Below are 15,991 nucleotides of genomic sequence, written 5' to 3' on the forward strand. Positions count from 1 at the left end.
TCTCTCACAGTGAGAGAATTAATCCCATAATCAAGGTTGATGTTCATCAGCTGCTGCTTTAGTCAGGGAAGCAGGGCCTTGATGCTGTTTTGCTAGGTTTCCACGGGGTTTTCTCAGCATCCAAGAAAAAGGCACCCACATTCTTCTCTTCCAAGGGGAAATTGACATCATATGAAGAAGAGTGTCTGAGTAGGTAATACTGAAGAGGAGAAAGGTAAGAGATGATCCCTTGAGAGGTTTCTTTGTGAGGGATGCCAACAGCATGCAACCATTTCCCTCCCAGCTCAGTAAAGACTTCCCACTGGGTTCTAGTGAGGTTTTCCCTGCAGCCATTCTATGGTTTCACAGCTTTACTTACTCCAGACAGTGGCAGACATGCAGGGAAGAGGCCCCACATCTGCAAGGGCAGCTGTCAACCAGGTCTGCAAGGGCAGCTGTCAGCTCCCCAGGTTTGTTCTGAGGGCTTTAGCTCAGGTGCTCAGCACTGTCACTGGGATTGGGTCCCTTCACGTGGTGCCAGCCAGTGGTTTTGCTGGGTCTTTCTAGCACAAAGTTTCTGGAGAGTGAAAATCTGCTACAATAGGTAAAAATATTCTTGGGATCCCTGCTTCTCTGGGTCACATCCATTCCTCTTTTTGTATTTTCTGACTTAGCACTGAAGTGTCTTCACGTTGGCTCTCCAGCAAAGACCCACTGCAGGAATTAGGTTTATCTCATTGCTAACGAACTCTGGAGTACCTGGGAGGATCATCAGATTTTTCATGGGTGACTCCTCATGGTTACAGAGTTAGTGTTAGTCTATATGCAGTGCTGGTGACAAGGAAAACTGAAGAAGCCAGCTACCAGAGGCATCTGGGAAGGAAAGGGAACTAGAAAATGGAAGGTGTGATGGAGAATGTCCTTACCCATTGAGTACTGAGATCTGCTGTGTGTCCCAGTACACAAGCAGCAAGAATCAGGGTCAGTGAGTGTGAGGGAATCTTTTTCATCAGGAGGGCTCCCTTTCCTCGTGGAAGACCCCACATTTGCCCTTAGGAGCAATTCAGCAAGTTGGAGGAAGCAGAGCTTACTTGTCTTGGTAAGACCCAAGACCCCACAGAGACAACCATCCTTAGGATGCAAAAGTCCTAAGAAGGTTCAAACTGGCATCCACTGTCCAATAGCATGGTATTTTCCCTGGACCTGATGTCCTTCATCCTGCAGTCACTTCTGACATCCTTTTATCCCCTTCCCCACTCTGCAGATCCAGGTCTGAATGAGGATGCTGTTTTGGCAGCATCCTAGCCCCAGGGTCCTGGGCCAACTTGTTGCAGCACAGCAGGGTCCCCATGAGACTCTGTAATGGGAACTGGGGACTCATTTGGCACATGGGGGGCACTAGGCCCTGCAGGAGTTACTGTGCTAGCAGCGGGGAGGACAAAGATCCCAGTCCTGGGATGCACACTCATCTCCCCAAACCATCCCAGACTCCTTCCAGCACCCTGCCACCCTAACCCACCCCGGGCTGAATCCTCCAGCACCATTTCTGTGGTGGCCACACTGGTGAGAGAAGCCTAATGCCAGTGGTTCTCATGAAGAAACCAGCATCGGGGGAAAGTGGGGACTGTGCCAGTGGCTGAGGTGGGGGGCTGCCTGCGTCCCCTCCCCGCCGTCCCTGACCGACCGTACTCTGCCTCCGAGGAGTGCTTGGCTCCACCTTCCACCCTTCCCTCCCCCGGTACTAAGTAGCAAAGCCAGCTAGAGACATCCAGCCGGGGTATTAGTAAAAACCAAGCCTCCCTCTAGGAATGGCACTCGCCTGAGAGCCTCCCCGCGCCGTGCGCCCTGACACCGCCGGGGCCGGGAGGGAGAGAGGGCGGCTCTTGGGATACAAATCAGAGCCCTCGCAGGACCTGTCGGACACCGCGGCGAGCAATGTAAGTTCGCTACCTGCGCTCCCTCACACGCACGCCTCCTCTCGCACATTTCCCCTCCGCTTTCTCCTACTTTTTTTCTGATTTCGCCGGCTAGGGTCCCTGTCACCCTCCGAGGCTGGAGGGCTGGCAGCCCCTGCCCTGCGCCGGCTCTTTCTCGGTTAAGCAGGAGCAATTCCTTTTCTTCATTTCTCCCCCTCCCCCTAATTTCATACTTCTTTTTTGTTTATTTCTGTATGGGGGACGGAAAGGGAGGCCTTTATTTTTAGAGTGTTTCTTTCTCCAGTGCGGGGGGAGGGAGCTGCTCCACGGTGGCAGGGACTTTTAGAGGTGACTGCCGGCAGGAGAGAAGAGGAGCGTGTGGGGCAGGACACCTGACGACTTGGCTTATCTTAAACTTGGCTCGTGTTTGTATCTGTGTGTGTATTTATGCACGAATATGAACGTGTATCTGCACACTACACACAGACAGGCATGTGTGTGGGGACAGTGTGGATGTCTTGGTTTGGTTTGTGAGCTGCAAGAAGAGAGTGAGGGATGCCAGGGTGGGGGGCAATGTTCCTGCAAAGGCACTTCCCTACAGCTGGCATCAGGGTCTTCAGATGTGGATCCAGGGCCCAGGCTGGTTCCCTGCCTGCTGGTACCACCCGCTTAGTGTCCCTGGTAGCCAAGATAGGGGTGACTTCTGGTTTATTGATAAGGTATTGGTGATCCCCCTCCCACACATCTTCCAGGGCACTGCAGTGGCATTTCACTGCAAGTCTCAAAAGGACATATTCCCACATAAGTTTTGTGGCTGTTCTCCCCATCCCACTCCCCGTGGGGAGCTGCACCAGGCAGGGGGTGATCCATGTCTCTCTCCATTCAGGTCCCTAACCTTCCTTATCCCTCTTGTAGCAGGCTCCTCCACACATGCCAGCTCCAGATGATTGCAGAGATAGGGAATGATATCCCAATTAATCAGGGGCCCCGACCCATCCCCACCCCCATCAATCACGGGTTTTGTGGTGTGCACGGCAATTGCTTTGCTTGCGCTTTTATTGAGCAGCCCCTGTCTCGTGGTCAGCTCTTCAGAGACCTTGGAGTCCCTTCAGATTTGGTGGTTGCTTCTCCAATTCTTTCTTTCCCCCTTCCTCTTTCCCTTCCTTTCTTTCCTTTGTTTTTGTCTTCCTCCCTTCCCTCCCCAGTGAGAAGAAAGGCACCAAGAAGGAGGAGAGAAAGGGCTTGAGAGCAACCATGGCTGACGACCAAGACCTTTCAGAGGTGGAGATGAGCCCAGTGGGCTCTGAAGACCACCACTGCCTCTCACCAGGACCCTCTATGGCATCGGACAACTCTCCACACCTTGCCGGCTCTGGGACCGGGGAGATGGGGAAGGTGAAGAAGGAACAGCAAGACTCAGAGGCGGACGACGACAAGTTCCCCGTGTGCATTCGCGAGGCGGTCAGCCAGGTGCTGAGCGGCTATGACTGGACCCTGGTACCCATGCCAGTCCGGGTCAATGGAAGTAACAAGAGCAAGCCCCACGTCAAGCGGCCCATGAACGCCTTCATGGTCTGGGCACAGGCTGCCCGGAGGAAACTGGCTGACCAGTACCCACACCTCCACAACGCTGAGCTCAGCAAGACCTTGGGGAAGCTCTGGAGGTAAGAGCATGTGGGTAGAGGGGGGCAGTGAGGGCTATGGTCCAGAGGTATCCTGGAGAGGACTGTGCAGGCATGTGGAAGGATGGAGACTTAGTGGGATGGACGGGGTGTCCGTTGCAGGGCACTTCCTTCCTCGACGGGAGTCCTCTGGCATGAGGCATGGTTGGTGACTGGGGCAAGAGTGCTGGTCGGATGTAGCAAAGACTTCCTCAGCAGAGCTCACCTCCATCCTGGACAGCAGCCCTTTCCACATGTTTCCCACTAACTTTCCCTGCTGTTCCAAACCAGGACACTCTTGTCCTGGTCCTCGCCTGCCTTCCATGGCAAATGTTTTCTTGGCTCACCCTTCTATGCACTAGCAGGAACTGCACTGAGCCATTCAGCTTAACTCACTGATGGCTGCTGGACACCTGTTTGAACTCGGGCACCAACACCAACAGGAGTTATTTTCTGCACAGTGCCACACAGCAAATGGGAAAACAAGTTACAGCTGAGGAGGAAAATCAGGGGAAGGGAGTGGGAGCCTTGCTTGTGCCCTTCCCAGGACAGTCTCAGTTGTGGCAGGCCATGCAGACACAGCAAGAGACCCTGACAGAAAGAGGGAGTGAGGCTTAGCAGAAAACAGACCTGCAACAGTCCCCAGCCTTACCAGGCCCTTTTGCATCGTACTGGTTCAAACCAGCCCTCACCTCCCTTTGCACCCAGAGAGGTGCTCTCCTTTCTCCCCAGCACACACACTTCTTCTGACTTCACCAGTTTGTTGCATCCATTTTCATTTTGGCTTTGTGTAGATCCCCAGGTCCTTTACAAGCCATCCCCAACCCACTCCTCCTTTGTCCAGCAGACCAATGGGCTCCACTGATTGACTGCAGCTGGCCCACGGGTGTGCAGAGAGCTATGGTGCCCAAGCCAAGCATGTCAGGCTGGCTGTGGCATTTCTTTCCCATCTGATGATCTCTGCCCATAACTAAATCAATCCTTTACAAACAGTCTGCCCCAAGTCCCCAGCATTGTCCCCTCTCCTTGCCTTGCACTAACCAACACAAACTTCCTTTCTTGCAAGGAGCCCTTGGGCATTAGCTTCTCCCCCTGTGTCAGCCTGTTTGCCCTTACCCATCATTGTACAGTGTAACCCCAGCAAGGGGACTTCTTTGGGAAGGCAAAGGCAGGGCATGATTGATGCTGTCTCATCCGATGCTCTTTCCCATTTTATTCCCTGCTGCCTTCCCTTCTTCTTACCATGGCACTTGCTCCTGCCTGGAGCTCTGATGCCAGTCTCTGGACTGTGAAGCTATGCTGGAAGGGGTGTGTATGTGGGCACAATCCAATCCACCTTTTTTTGTTCCCAAAGTGTTACTTCAAACCCTCATTCCTTTAGTGCAAAACATTGGCGGGTTTTAGAGCAACAGCCTCCCTCCAGACACTGCATTTCCCTCAAAAATACGGCAGAGCAGTGGGACCCTCCCCAGATACTGCACTCAGAGCACAGGGAGACACAGCCCCGGCCACATTCATGCACCCGGCTACCTCCCGGCTCCCAGGGCATGGCTGCCACCACTGGCCACAGGGGACACTGCCTCTGGGTAATGGGCAAGGTCTCTGGATGATTCTTAGGGTGGTCAGGGAGTGTGGATCAGGCAGAGAAACTTGTGGGGTTGCCGAGTGCTGCTGGCTTTGCCACCTGACTGCTTTGCTTGAATGCTTCTCCTGCGTGCCCCTAGTGCAGGCTGTGGCTCTCCAAGGTTGTGTCAGCCCCAGTGGGGACCATACAGCAGAGCAAGCTGGGTTATGGATGAGGCTGGTGTCTGGCCTGTGTGTGTCTTTCTGTGAGGCTGGAGGGGGAATATCAGGCCACAAAACTTCAGAAAAGGTGGCCCAGAGATTACCAGGATAGTAGCCCTGAGCCTTGCTTTCCAGCTGTGGTATAGTTGGACCTTCCTCCACTGACGTTCCCACTGCCCTCATCTGTTCTATCCCAAACATGTATCTCCTATGTGCTGGTACTACTGTGAGCAGCCAGGTGCTGCTCTGTGTGGTTTTGTCTCAAACATCTGAGAAGGGTCCCTGCAAAGGGACCTGTATCCCCACACAGACTCTACAGCCTACATTACTGGTCCCTCTGGAAAATGTGGGTGACTTATTTCCACCTGGGCTGCTCTGAGCTTATACAGGTAAAGGCATGTCAGGCAGACAGGCAAGTGCTGGTGAGCAGGGGGGCTTCTTGCAGACAAGCATTAAACCAACCACATCCTCAGGGGTTGGTGCTGAGTGAGTATGATAGAAGCTGGGAAATCATCTTGAAAGGCAGCTAGCAGATGGAGCAACAACCTCAGTGCTGTGCTCCTCTGCAAAATGGGCTGCAATAGCCTGCAATGGTCCAGTGTTTGCTCCAGATCTGAGCCATCACCATGTCCTCCACAGACCCCCAGCCCTCACTGGGAGGGGCTGTAGGACATGCTCCAGTGGCCTCGCTACCTGGCCCCAGAGGCAGGACTGGGGGAGCTTATGGCCCCACCACCTCCCCAGCCTGCAGCCATTTAGGGTGCATGAGGTGTGCAGTCAATGAACCCGAAGTACTGAAAAAGAAGAAATGAAGGTTTCTGTGCTTGGCAGTCATGCAATCTCGCCCTGGCTGCTTTCATTGCCTGGGGTGGGGCAGGGAGCTGCTCTCAAATGGAGGCTGGCTGCTGAAAATGTCGGCATGAGTCTTGGCCAGAACGCCAGCCAGCACCACCTCCGGGGCTGAGCACAAGGGAAGCACGGGAAGGGGAGGAAGGCTTAGTAAGGAAGAGTGAGAGGATCTGATGGAGGGATCTTCAGAAGGGGGTGGCAGTACCCAGGGAACAGGATCATGCCCATAAAATCTGGAGATGTGGACGTGTAGAAGAACCTCCCCCCCCGAAGCTGCTTTCTGCTCCTCGCCAACCCCTGCCTTACATCAGCCCTGATGCCCAACTCCACCACCGCACTGACTCATCGGCAGCTGAGTCCCACCACAGGGTCAGGCCTCTGGCCACCAAGCCCAGTTGCCTGGCACACAGTATGGTGCAATGCCAGATGGCAGAAGGAGAGGCTGCAAGAGGCAGGCAGAAAGATTTTGGCCTTTCTTTCTCCTCCCAGAGCAGGGCGCTGGCTGCTTGCCCCTCTCCCCTCAGCTTGGTGTCAGGGAGGGTAGAGAGGGCTTAGTTAAGCCCCATGAAGGGCTTTGCTCTATGATCCATAACTTCTCTGCTCGTGCGAGATTCCTTTGCATTGTGGCCTGGGGGGGAGTAGGGGGCAGGAGGGGGAGGGCAGGAAGCAAGTGAAATCCAAATCCCCCCAAATCTCCTGGCCTTTGCCTGCTCGCACCAGTTTCACTTTGCTAAAGCCGATTTGAGCTCTGATCCCAGTGGGAGGGAAGAGCGAGCAGGCAGCCTTGGAAAGGAGAAGGCAAAGACATGGGGAGTGGACTTGGCATTGTCCTGCTAGAGGCACTGCCCACGGGCTGCTGTCAAGGGGAGAGGTGAGGTACTCAGGCATAGCTTGGAAGGCAGGGATCTGACTCCTGCACAGCCTTGAGCAGCTCTGGTTCTTGCTATCCATGAAATGAAATCTGTGAGGCTGAGCTTTGGTCTCTGTAGGAGGCTTTGCTCTGAAGTCGCCCTGCAGGTCAAAGCTGGCTGTGCAGCCTACAGCCCTCTCACTCCAAAAGGTGTCCACATATCAAGAGACTTTCCATTCCCAACCACAGCATCTTATTAGCTTTAGCACTACCTGGCCTGCAAATGCAAGTGCAGGCTGGGAGCTGGAGCATGGCTGAGCTGCAGTGAAGTGTCCCAGGTTGCAAGGCTTGCAGGGATTGCCTCTGTTCTTCATCTCCCAAGGATGAAGGTTTTGCCAAGGCAAGATCACCTCCCAGGCCACGATGCCTATGAGGATCAGCCATGATATCCCCTCGGAGGGTTGTCTGGAGCAGTGCAGGCGGAGAGATTAGAGCCCTCCAGGACTTGTAAGCATGGTGTGTGGTGGCAGGAGTGAGACAGGAAAGCTGGTGTTGGATTCATGGTTGCTCAGTTGCTTTAATCTCCGAGATTAAGGCAGTGGAGGAATGCGGTGTGTGGCCGCGACCTGCTCAGGCTGCCTGGAGTGAACCCAGGTCAACACTGCAGCGGGTTCCAGCCCGTGCCACACACCTTCTGGCTGTCAGCAGAGGGGATGCACAAGGACCAGGGGAAACAGACATGCTCAGGAACCAACCCATTACTTGCTGGTGACCCCTTTGTTCCCCTGCTAGATTTATCTGTGTGCTCAAGCCATGCCTCCTCTGTCTTCAGTTTTTCAGCCCCTTGTTTCTTCCTTAGTGCCTACATCTCAACAGAAATGGTCACATTTTAGGGCTCAGGGCTTCAGGGCTATCAAGGTTCCGGCACAGCTCCGTGCCCAGGTAGTCCTTTTGCTGGGGAGAAAAAGGTGTCAACATCTGAGTGGTTTTTGCCCTTTGGGAGGCCTGCAATTTCTATTGGCTGTAAGAGCTGCAAGTTAAGGGAAGACTGGTCCCTTCTGGGAGCACTGTTTCCTGGTTGGAAGTAAGATGACCTCCAGTCACAAGAATATTTGAGGGGAAAAATCATAGAATGAAAACCAACATGCTTCCAGCTGAGACACTGCTGAAGGCTCAAGCACTGAGGTTGATCTTATCCTCAAGTGCTCTGAGCCATCCTAACTGCACATTTCACCACTTCCTCAGCGAGTCCATCTTAACTAGAGCAGCCCATGATCTGGCAGGAACACACAGAAGGTCCTTACATTTCTGCAGAGCCTTTCATCCAGAGACCAAAGCTCACCTCTTTCTACACTGTAGCAGCCAGATTTTAAACAACTGGTCACCTGAGTTCAAGAAGGGATGGTCCTTTGTATTTCAGCCTTTTGCATTACTCATGTCTAAGGTGAGCAGCAGCTCCAGGAACAGCAGGATACCCTGTTTCCCTGCCTTTGAAATGGTCTTTAATTCCCTTAGGATATTGCAAGGTGCTTGAAGTCCCAGTGAGCCCCATGTGGCAATGTGGGTACTGTGGAGCCGACACTGATTGCTGCCATTTGTGCTCAGGAGACCCTCAAACTTAGAGCCTATGGAGAGGTGGGAGGTTCAACTGGATTACATGCAGTCTGGGGAAGAGTAAGAGACATGTGAGGCAGCACTACAGGTAGCAAGGGTGTGCAACACTGCCTTAGCCCAAAGGATGATCCCAACTGCCCTTAATTTGCCCAGAGACTTTGAAACCAGCTTGTCCACGGCTGTGAAAGGCTGTGCTCAGCCTTTGGGCAACATAAGAGAGGCTGTTGAACTTACTGATGTGAGAAGCATCATGAACCTGGGAGAGGGGAACCCAGCACCCACACCAACCAGTTTCAGGGCTCCAGAATTAAGCAGGAGAAGGCAAACACTGATGTCTTCACTGAAACACTTCCAAGCTCTCCCTGTTGTCCTGGGACATACCTTCAATGGGGCACCACCCCGACACCTGGATTTACACGCTGCGTCCCGTGACGCTGTGTATAGGTGTGGGGGGTTGTGACACACCTGCCCCATTCCTTCTCCTCCTCTCTTCTTTCCCACCTTGGCCTCTGCAGGCTGTTAAACGAAAGCGACAAGCGGCCCTTCATCGAGGAGGCGGAGCGGCTGAGGATGCAGCACAAGAAGGACCACCCTGACTACAAGTACCAGCCCCGCCGGCGGAAAAACGGCAAGGCCACGCAGGGAGAGGGAGAAGGTCAGGTGGAGGGAGAGGCTGGAGGGGCTGCTGCCATCCAGGCACACTACAAGAACACCCACCTGGATCACAGGCATCCCGGAGAAGGGTCACCAATGTCTGATGGTCATCCAGAACACTCTTCAGGTGAGTCTCAGGTCTCTGTGAACTTACTGACACGTTACAGACAACTCAGAGTGAAAGCCTTAGTGAAGTGGCTCACACCTTGCTTGTGACCCAGCAAACTCTGCCAGGATCAGTAGTACAGGGACATGCCTAGCTTTCAAGGGCTCTTGCACTCCTCTGCTCAGGCAAGGTATTGTTGCTCCCTCCCTCTTCTTCCACAGGATGATATAGAAAGGTTTGGTTTTCACCGGCTGTTTCTCTCTCCCTCCACTGAAGCCTCCAGCTGGACGGTTGCTGGCATACTGGGAGGAACAGAGCTGGGCTGTGTACAAAGCCAGGCATAAAGCAGTATCTCACCTCTTCTCTCTCTTTCCTCCTCAAAATGTTTTTCACACCGCAGGTCAGAGCCACGGGCCCCCCACGCCTCCTACCACCCCCAAGACCGAGCTGCAGGCAGGCAAAGCCGACTCCAAACGCGAAGGGCGTTCCCTGGGGGAAGGGGGAAAGCCACACATTGACTTTGGCAATGTGGACATTGGGGAGATCAGCCATGAAGTGATGTCCAACATGGAGACCTTCGATGTCAACGAATTCGACCAGTATCTGCCACCCAACGGACACGCCGGCCACCCGGGCCATGTTGGGGGCTACGCAGCAGCGGCGGCTGCTGGCTACGGCCTTGGGAGCGCCCTGGCTGCAGCCAGTGGACACTCTGCCTGGATCTCCAAGCAGCATGGAGTCTCCTTGTCCACTGCCACCTCCTCAGTGGTGGACTCCAAGGCTCAGGTGAAAACAGAGGGGTCTGCCCCCGGAGGTCATTACACTGACCAGCCCTCCACCTCCCAGATAGCTTACACATCCCTGAGTCTTCCCCACTACGGTTCAGCCTTCCCCTCCATCTCCAGGCCACAGTTCGACTACCCGGACCATCAGCCTTCGGGACCCTACTACAGCCATTCCACCCAAGCCTCCGGCCTCTACTCTGCCTTCTCCTATATGGGACCTTCCCAACGTCCCCTTTACACTGCCATCTCTGACCCCGCGCCTTCTGTGCCACAGTCTCATAGTCCTACACATTGGGAACAGCCTGTGTACACAACTCTCTCCAGACCATAGAGAACGAGGAACGGTGACCAAAGCAGCGATGGAAAGGCTCTGAAGCATCAGCACAGGCAGAAGAGCCTCTGAACTCCGAGGTCACTCAGTGCCACACAGCCACCAAACCCACTGAGTGCAGAGAGATGCCTTTCCCGCCCCCGGCTGTCGCTGGCTCACCCGCCTAAAGGAAGGTTTCTTTGTCCTTTCGCCCTTTACCGATTTCACGCAGGCCACACGACTGGCTTGTGACACTTTACTGGCCTTCTAGATGAGGAGGATTCTACAAATGGAGTGACTGGTTCATGGTGGGTTTCATTGTGCAAACCCTGGACTGTACAATGATAGAGACTGTCCTTTCCTTCCCCCCCCTCCAGACTGCTCCAGGGAGTTAGCAAGTGTTCCCAACGGGCCACAGCGGCCGACGCCTTGTCACCTGCTGCGGGTGAAGGGCAGCTGCTCAGCCTTGCTGAACAGGTTATGGGAGTGGGGATGGCAGGGCTGGCTTCCTTGCCATCAGTGTCATGCAGCAGTCCTGCCTAAGATTCACACATGCATGAATCTTGAACCCCATTGGAAGACCAACCTATGCTTGCTTTCCTGCTGATTTCAACAGCTGCCTCCCAGCTTTTGTCCCTGTCTCTTCTCTCCACCCCTTCTCTCTGTTTAATCTCACCCTCCTTCCTGCATGGAGATTTCAGGTTTGCCTGACCACCTAAGACTCAAGAACTGCATTGCTGGTCTTAGTGTTACTCATATCACAGCCTCTCTGTGTGTGCATGCTCATGTGTGGAGGTGCAGGAGAGGTGGGGAAGGACCAGCGAATCATTAAGGTGCTGTGGGTGAATCCTCCTTTCTTATGATTATCCTGTATTGTTCATTTATGTCTGGCATTTCTGGCATCTCAGTCTTTCCTAATCTCTTCAGTATCCCAAACAACTTCTGAGCACACTTGCTCCTCTTCCATGTCTGACTGTGCTTGCCCAAAATGAAGAGGCACCAAGAAAGCTTCTACGCACTTGCCAAGACGCTGATCTGATTCCAATACGCTCTTTGAAGCCCCACTCCGTGCTCAGGCTGATGGCATGTGCACCCCCACCTGTTTATTCATCACATCTTCCAGTCAGCCAACACCTCCCTCCTGCCTGCACTGAGGATGGAAAGACACTCCTGTGGCTTTGAGCAAGGGAGCTCCACACCTGACCATGGACGAGCATAAAGAAAAGAAGCCTGTTTAGGTGTAAGGAAATGTGTTTTCCTGTTAGGGCTTCCAACTGGAACTGACCAGCTCTCACAGTTCTGAGCAACCTCCTGTTTTCAGCTCAGCACCCAGGACTACTTATTTCTCCTTTGTCACCTCCAGGACTGGGGTGGTTTGTCACGCCAGGGAGTGAGCTGGCACAAAAGTTACTGCAGGAAAAGATGACTCCTGGCAGTTGATGGCAGACACGTGTCGTGGGACCTTCTGATGGATATTGCAGTCTAGAAAGACAAAATACTTTGACCCAACGTGGACTGTATCCCTCTGCTGATAGGACTGTCAGATGCCCTTCCTGCCTCCCTTAGCTATGGATGACTTATACTTGTGGTGCCTGAGAAGATGTAGAATGTTTGCTCCTCGTACGCATGTAACCTCTTCCAGCCCTGTCCCCTTATTTATGCAGGTAGCACCTTCCTCACCCACCTCCCCTTCCCTGGTCTCTATGCTGTCCTAGCACCATTAACTCTGCATTAAACATATGGAATAATAAACTTAAAAGTTTCATTTTAATGTGTCTGGGCTTTTTGCCCTTTTTTCCTGCAAGCCTGTTTTCTTCCCCAGTAAGTTTATGCTGGGTCACACAACCAACTACATGGATTTGGTGCACGGCCTTCCTCTGCCTGCCATGAAGAACATGTCCAGAGAAGGGCCACAAGGATGATCAGAGGGCTGGAGCACCTCTCCTATGGAGACAGACTCTCCTATGGAGAGTTGAGGCTGTTCAGTCTGGAGAAGAGAAGGCTCTGAGGAGACTTTATTGTGGCCTTACAGTATCTTAAAGGGGGCCTACAAGAAAGCTGGGAAGGAACCTTTTAGGGTGTCAGGGAGTGAGAGGACTAGGGGGAATGGAACAAAGCCAAGAAATGGGTAGATTCAGACTCAAATTCTTCCCCATGAGGGTGGTGAGACATTGGAACAGGTTGCCCAGGGAGGTGGCAGAAGCTCCATCCCTGGAGGTTTTTAAGGCCAGGCTGGATGTGGCTCTGAGCAACCTGACCTAGTGTGAGGTGTCCCTGCCCATGGCAGGGGAGGGTGGAACTAGATGATCCTTGTGGTCCCTTCCAACCCTGACAATTCTATGATTCTAGCAGCACACAGGTGGAACTCTGATGGGCTTACCAGACTCCTTCATGGAGATGAAACATCTTCTGCTCATACCCCAGCTGCAGTCATTCCTTCAGGGAGAAATGCAGTCACCCTGACTTCTGTTCTTCAGCTAAGACTGAGCACATGCAATTAAGAAGAGCACTGTTCAGCATGTGCTTCATCCAGTAACTTCCTAGTGCAATTGCTAGTGCTCTCCAGAACAGGGGAGTGGGGTTTCTTCTCTTGGTTCCTCATCACCAGGTGGCAGACAGTATACCTTCAAAATAAAGCTTCCCCACACACACACACTTGTGTATTTTGGAAGCAGTCAGGTGTTCAGGAAACACATGGCACTCCAGGACATGGTTTAATGGCCATGGCAGTCTTAGGCTGATGGCTGGACTTGATGATCTTGGAGGCCTTCTCCAACCAAACCAATTCTCTATTGTTAGTTTCTCCCTAGGAACTCAACCCCCCAGCCTCTTGCCTTCCAGAAGCAAGAACCTAAATACAGACACACAGAGAACATGCAAGAACAGATGCATACACCTTCTTACTTGGTGAAGAAGACATCCTGGGTGTAGTCATGTCCTGAAGGTGCTTGAAAAGAAAGCATACACAGATACTGGTCTTCTTCAGAACATCTCTCAAGGACAATGGTAGCAAGGTAGGATCCCAAACCCAGTTAACAACAACTATAAATTGATTCCAAAGGGTTTCAATGCTGATGCTTTGTGGCTGATCCAGTGAGTTTTGTTCCCTGAATGTTTTATAGGTGAGGATAGTAAGTAGGACTCTGGAACATGTTCAAAGCTTTTTACACCTCACAGCACTATTTGGATGAAGTCCTGTATCAGCAGCAGAACAACTTAATGGATCTAACAATGGCTGATGACAGCTAAAGAGCTCCATGCAAGAGGACAATAGGCATTCACTGGAGAGGAGAAGAAATCTCTACCTTAATTTAGAGGTTGTGGGAAGAGTCCAGAAAGGAACTACTGCACTGTGGAGCAAGTCAGGAGCATGTGTGGGGAAGAAGGGTAGCCACGATGGAGTCAGGGATAGCAGAACAGATCACAGGTGTGGGAGAGAGAAAAGACACAGTGTGGATGGACGAAACAGTGGGAACATGAAGTTCTCAACCACACTCAGGCAACCTTCTCCAGCTCTTCAAAACAGCAAATTAAGAAAGCAAATGGGCTCTGCCCATCCTCTCTCTGCTCATTCTCTAGTGGGAGAGGATGCCTCCTCTCAGCTAGGAGGGTCAACACAGCTCAGATGGGACTGAGAACGCCGCTGGCAACAGAGGGGTTAACCACTCCTCTGCAGCCTAGCAGGAGCTGGCCCGGCATCCTTCCCTATCCCTTTAATCGTATCTGATACAGATGCAAGGCTGGGGAGGGGAGGGGAGGCGGGGAGGGAACAAAGAAGCCATTTAAACCCATTTCAAGAAAGGGAGAAGCAAAGGGACCCCCGCGCTCCATGGCAGACGCCGAAAGGCCTGCACAAAGGCACCGTTTCAAGGCTGAAATTTCACCGCACCAACGTGATTAAAGGATTCCATGGAGGGTGGGGGGAGAAGGCTGAAGGCCACAGTGCTGCAAATTAACCTTTTCTTAGTAAGGATGGCCTGGACCAGGAAGCATTTGGTGGGGGGAAGGCGGAGGGGGGGTGGGACAGCCAACCTCCTTCCCACACCTGCAAGCATCTCCACATTCCCTCTGACCTGTTGTTTGGCCCAGGGACCCATTCAGCTCTCGCATTATCACCCTCAAACCCAGCCCCTCCTGTGCATGCCAGCAGAGGAAGGATGGACTAGAGGTTTTACAGGGAGCAGTAAAAGAATGACATTCATGACTGGTTATGTGAGCTGAGCTCCCAGGCAGGTGGATTTGAATTCCCTTTGGGCCACGGATGCTCATGTTCAGGCACCAACCATACACACAGCAGGGAGAAGGTACTCCTCACATATAAGCACAAGCTTATAACAAAAACTAGTTGGAAATGTTTTTCCTGGATCAGTGCACAGAGAAAAATGAGTGTCAAGCAGAGACCATAGGTGAGGTGCCCCTCCCCTCTTCATCTCTTTAAAACAAAGCAACACAAATTCCAAGAGCATGTTTTAATAATGTAAGTGAGTAAGACTTGGTGTGCCCTGCTCAAGGGTTCAGACCTTCCTCACACAGAGGAAGAGCCTTGGAGCACACAGATCAAGAAATGAAAGCTATGCAGTGGCTGGCTGGAAGCCCTTGCAGATTATAATGCATCCACCCACCTCCCAACTTGAGCATGTAACCTCCCTGCACATCAGAGGCAAGGCATTAGGTACCTGAGGGGGACAAATGCCTGATCTCTCATCACACCACAGATGAAAGCAGCTCCAGGATTTAACTGCTGTTGTGCCACTGTACCACAGTATGTACACCTGAGATGTCTGGAGAGCACACAGCCAGGACCACCAGTTCCACCGTGTGCCAGGGAATGGCTGCACAAGCAGCAAGTGTGGCAACAACCTGCAAGTGCCCAGCTGGTGGAACTGCCCAGCTGGTGGAACTGCCCAGCTGGTGGGAGCGCGAGCGGCGACTGCGCTTCCGGCTGGGGCAGTGCCACTGAAAGGGGATCCCCACTTCTGATAAGCAGCAGGAGCAGGCAGACAATAGGTGACTTGATGAGAACTGCTCTGCGATACTCCTGAGAAGCCCCACAGCCAGCCCTGGCCAGAGAGGAAATTGGGGGTTTCCACAGCAACCTGCTAAAGGCACAAAGGCCCAACTGTCTAGGGGGAAGCAATGGAGGTGTCTCAGCATTCCCCTTTCAAGAAGGGATGTGGTTGGAGGGCTGAAGTCTTTCTGAAGCCAATGTACCTGCAAGAGCATTTTTGTACAGCAGGAGTTTAACTTGCTGTCGATCCTATAATTGGGGAGGAGCAGTGCTGGGGGAGGAGGAAGTAGGCACTGCAGTCTTCAGCCCAGCTAAAAGGCAGGGCCAAGAAAAGCAGGGCACTTAGCCCTCAAATCTTACTAACACAGCCCATGACACAGAACAATCACCAAGCTGCTAGAGAGAAGCAAGAAAGAGTCTTCTCTTGGGCATGTAGGACCGAGGTGGAAGAGAAAAAACCCACCCAAACACATG

General features: G+C 52.8%; 1 protein-coding gene across 1 annotated transcript; it reads left to right on the forward strand.

Annotated features, from left to right (window-relative positions):
- The first annotated feature begins 1,843 nt into the window (after nt 1-1,843).
- SOX10 (SRY-box transcription factor 10) lies at nt 1,844-12,254 on the forward strand. Its single transcript, XM_009902496.2, has 4 exons — nt 1,844-1,916; nt 3,101-3,559; nt 9,170-9,435; nt 9,815-12,254. Exons 2-4 carry the CDS (start codon nt 3,150-3,152, stop codon nt 10,528-10,530), a joined length of 1,392 nt encoding a protein of 463 aa, XP_009900798.2. The 5' UTR covers nt 1,844-1,916; nt 3,101-3,149; the 3' UTR covers nt 10,531-12,254.
- Nucleotides 12,255-15,991: the final 3,737 nt, after the last annotated feature.

Source organism: Dryobates pubescens, chromosome 15, assembly GCF_014839835.1.
Source record: "Dryobates pubescens isolate bDryPub1 chromosome 15, bDryPub1.pri, whole genome shotgun sequence".
NCBI lineage: Eukaryota > Metazoa > Chordata > Aves > Piciformes > Picidae > Dryobates > Dryobates pubescens.

Bases quoted from the DNA above. Each gene is read 5' to 3' on its own strand.
- SOX10 (XM_009902496.2), top strand. From the start codon at position 3,150: ATGGCTGACGACCAAGACCTTTCAGAGGTGGAGATGAGCCCAGTGGGC. The intron at 3,560-9,169 runs GTAAGAGCATGT...TGGCCTCTGCAG, and splicing joins ACCTTGGGGAAGCTCTGGAG to GCTGTTAAACGAAAGCGACA. The intron at 9,436-9,814 runs GTGAGTCTCAGG...TTCACACCGCAG, and splicing joins TCATCCAGAACACTCTTCAG to GTCAGAGCCACGGGCCCCCC.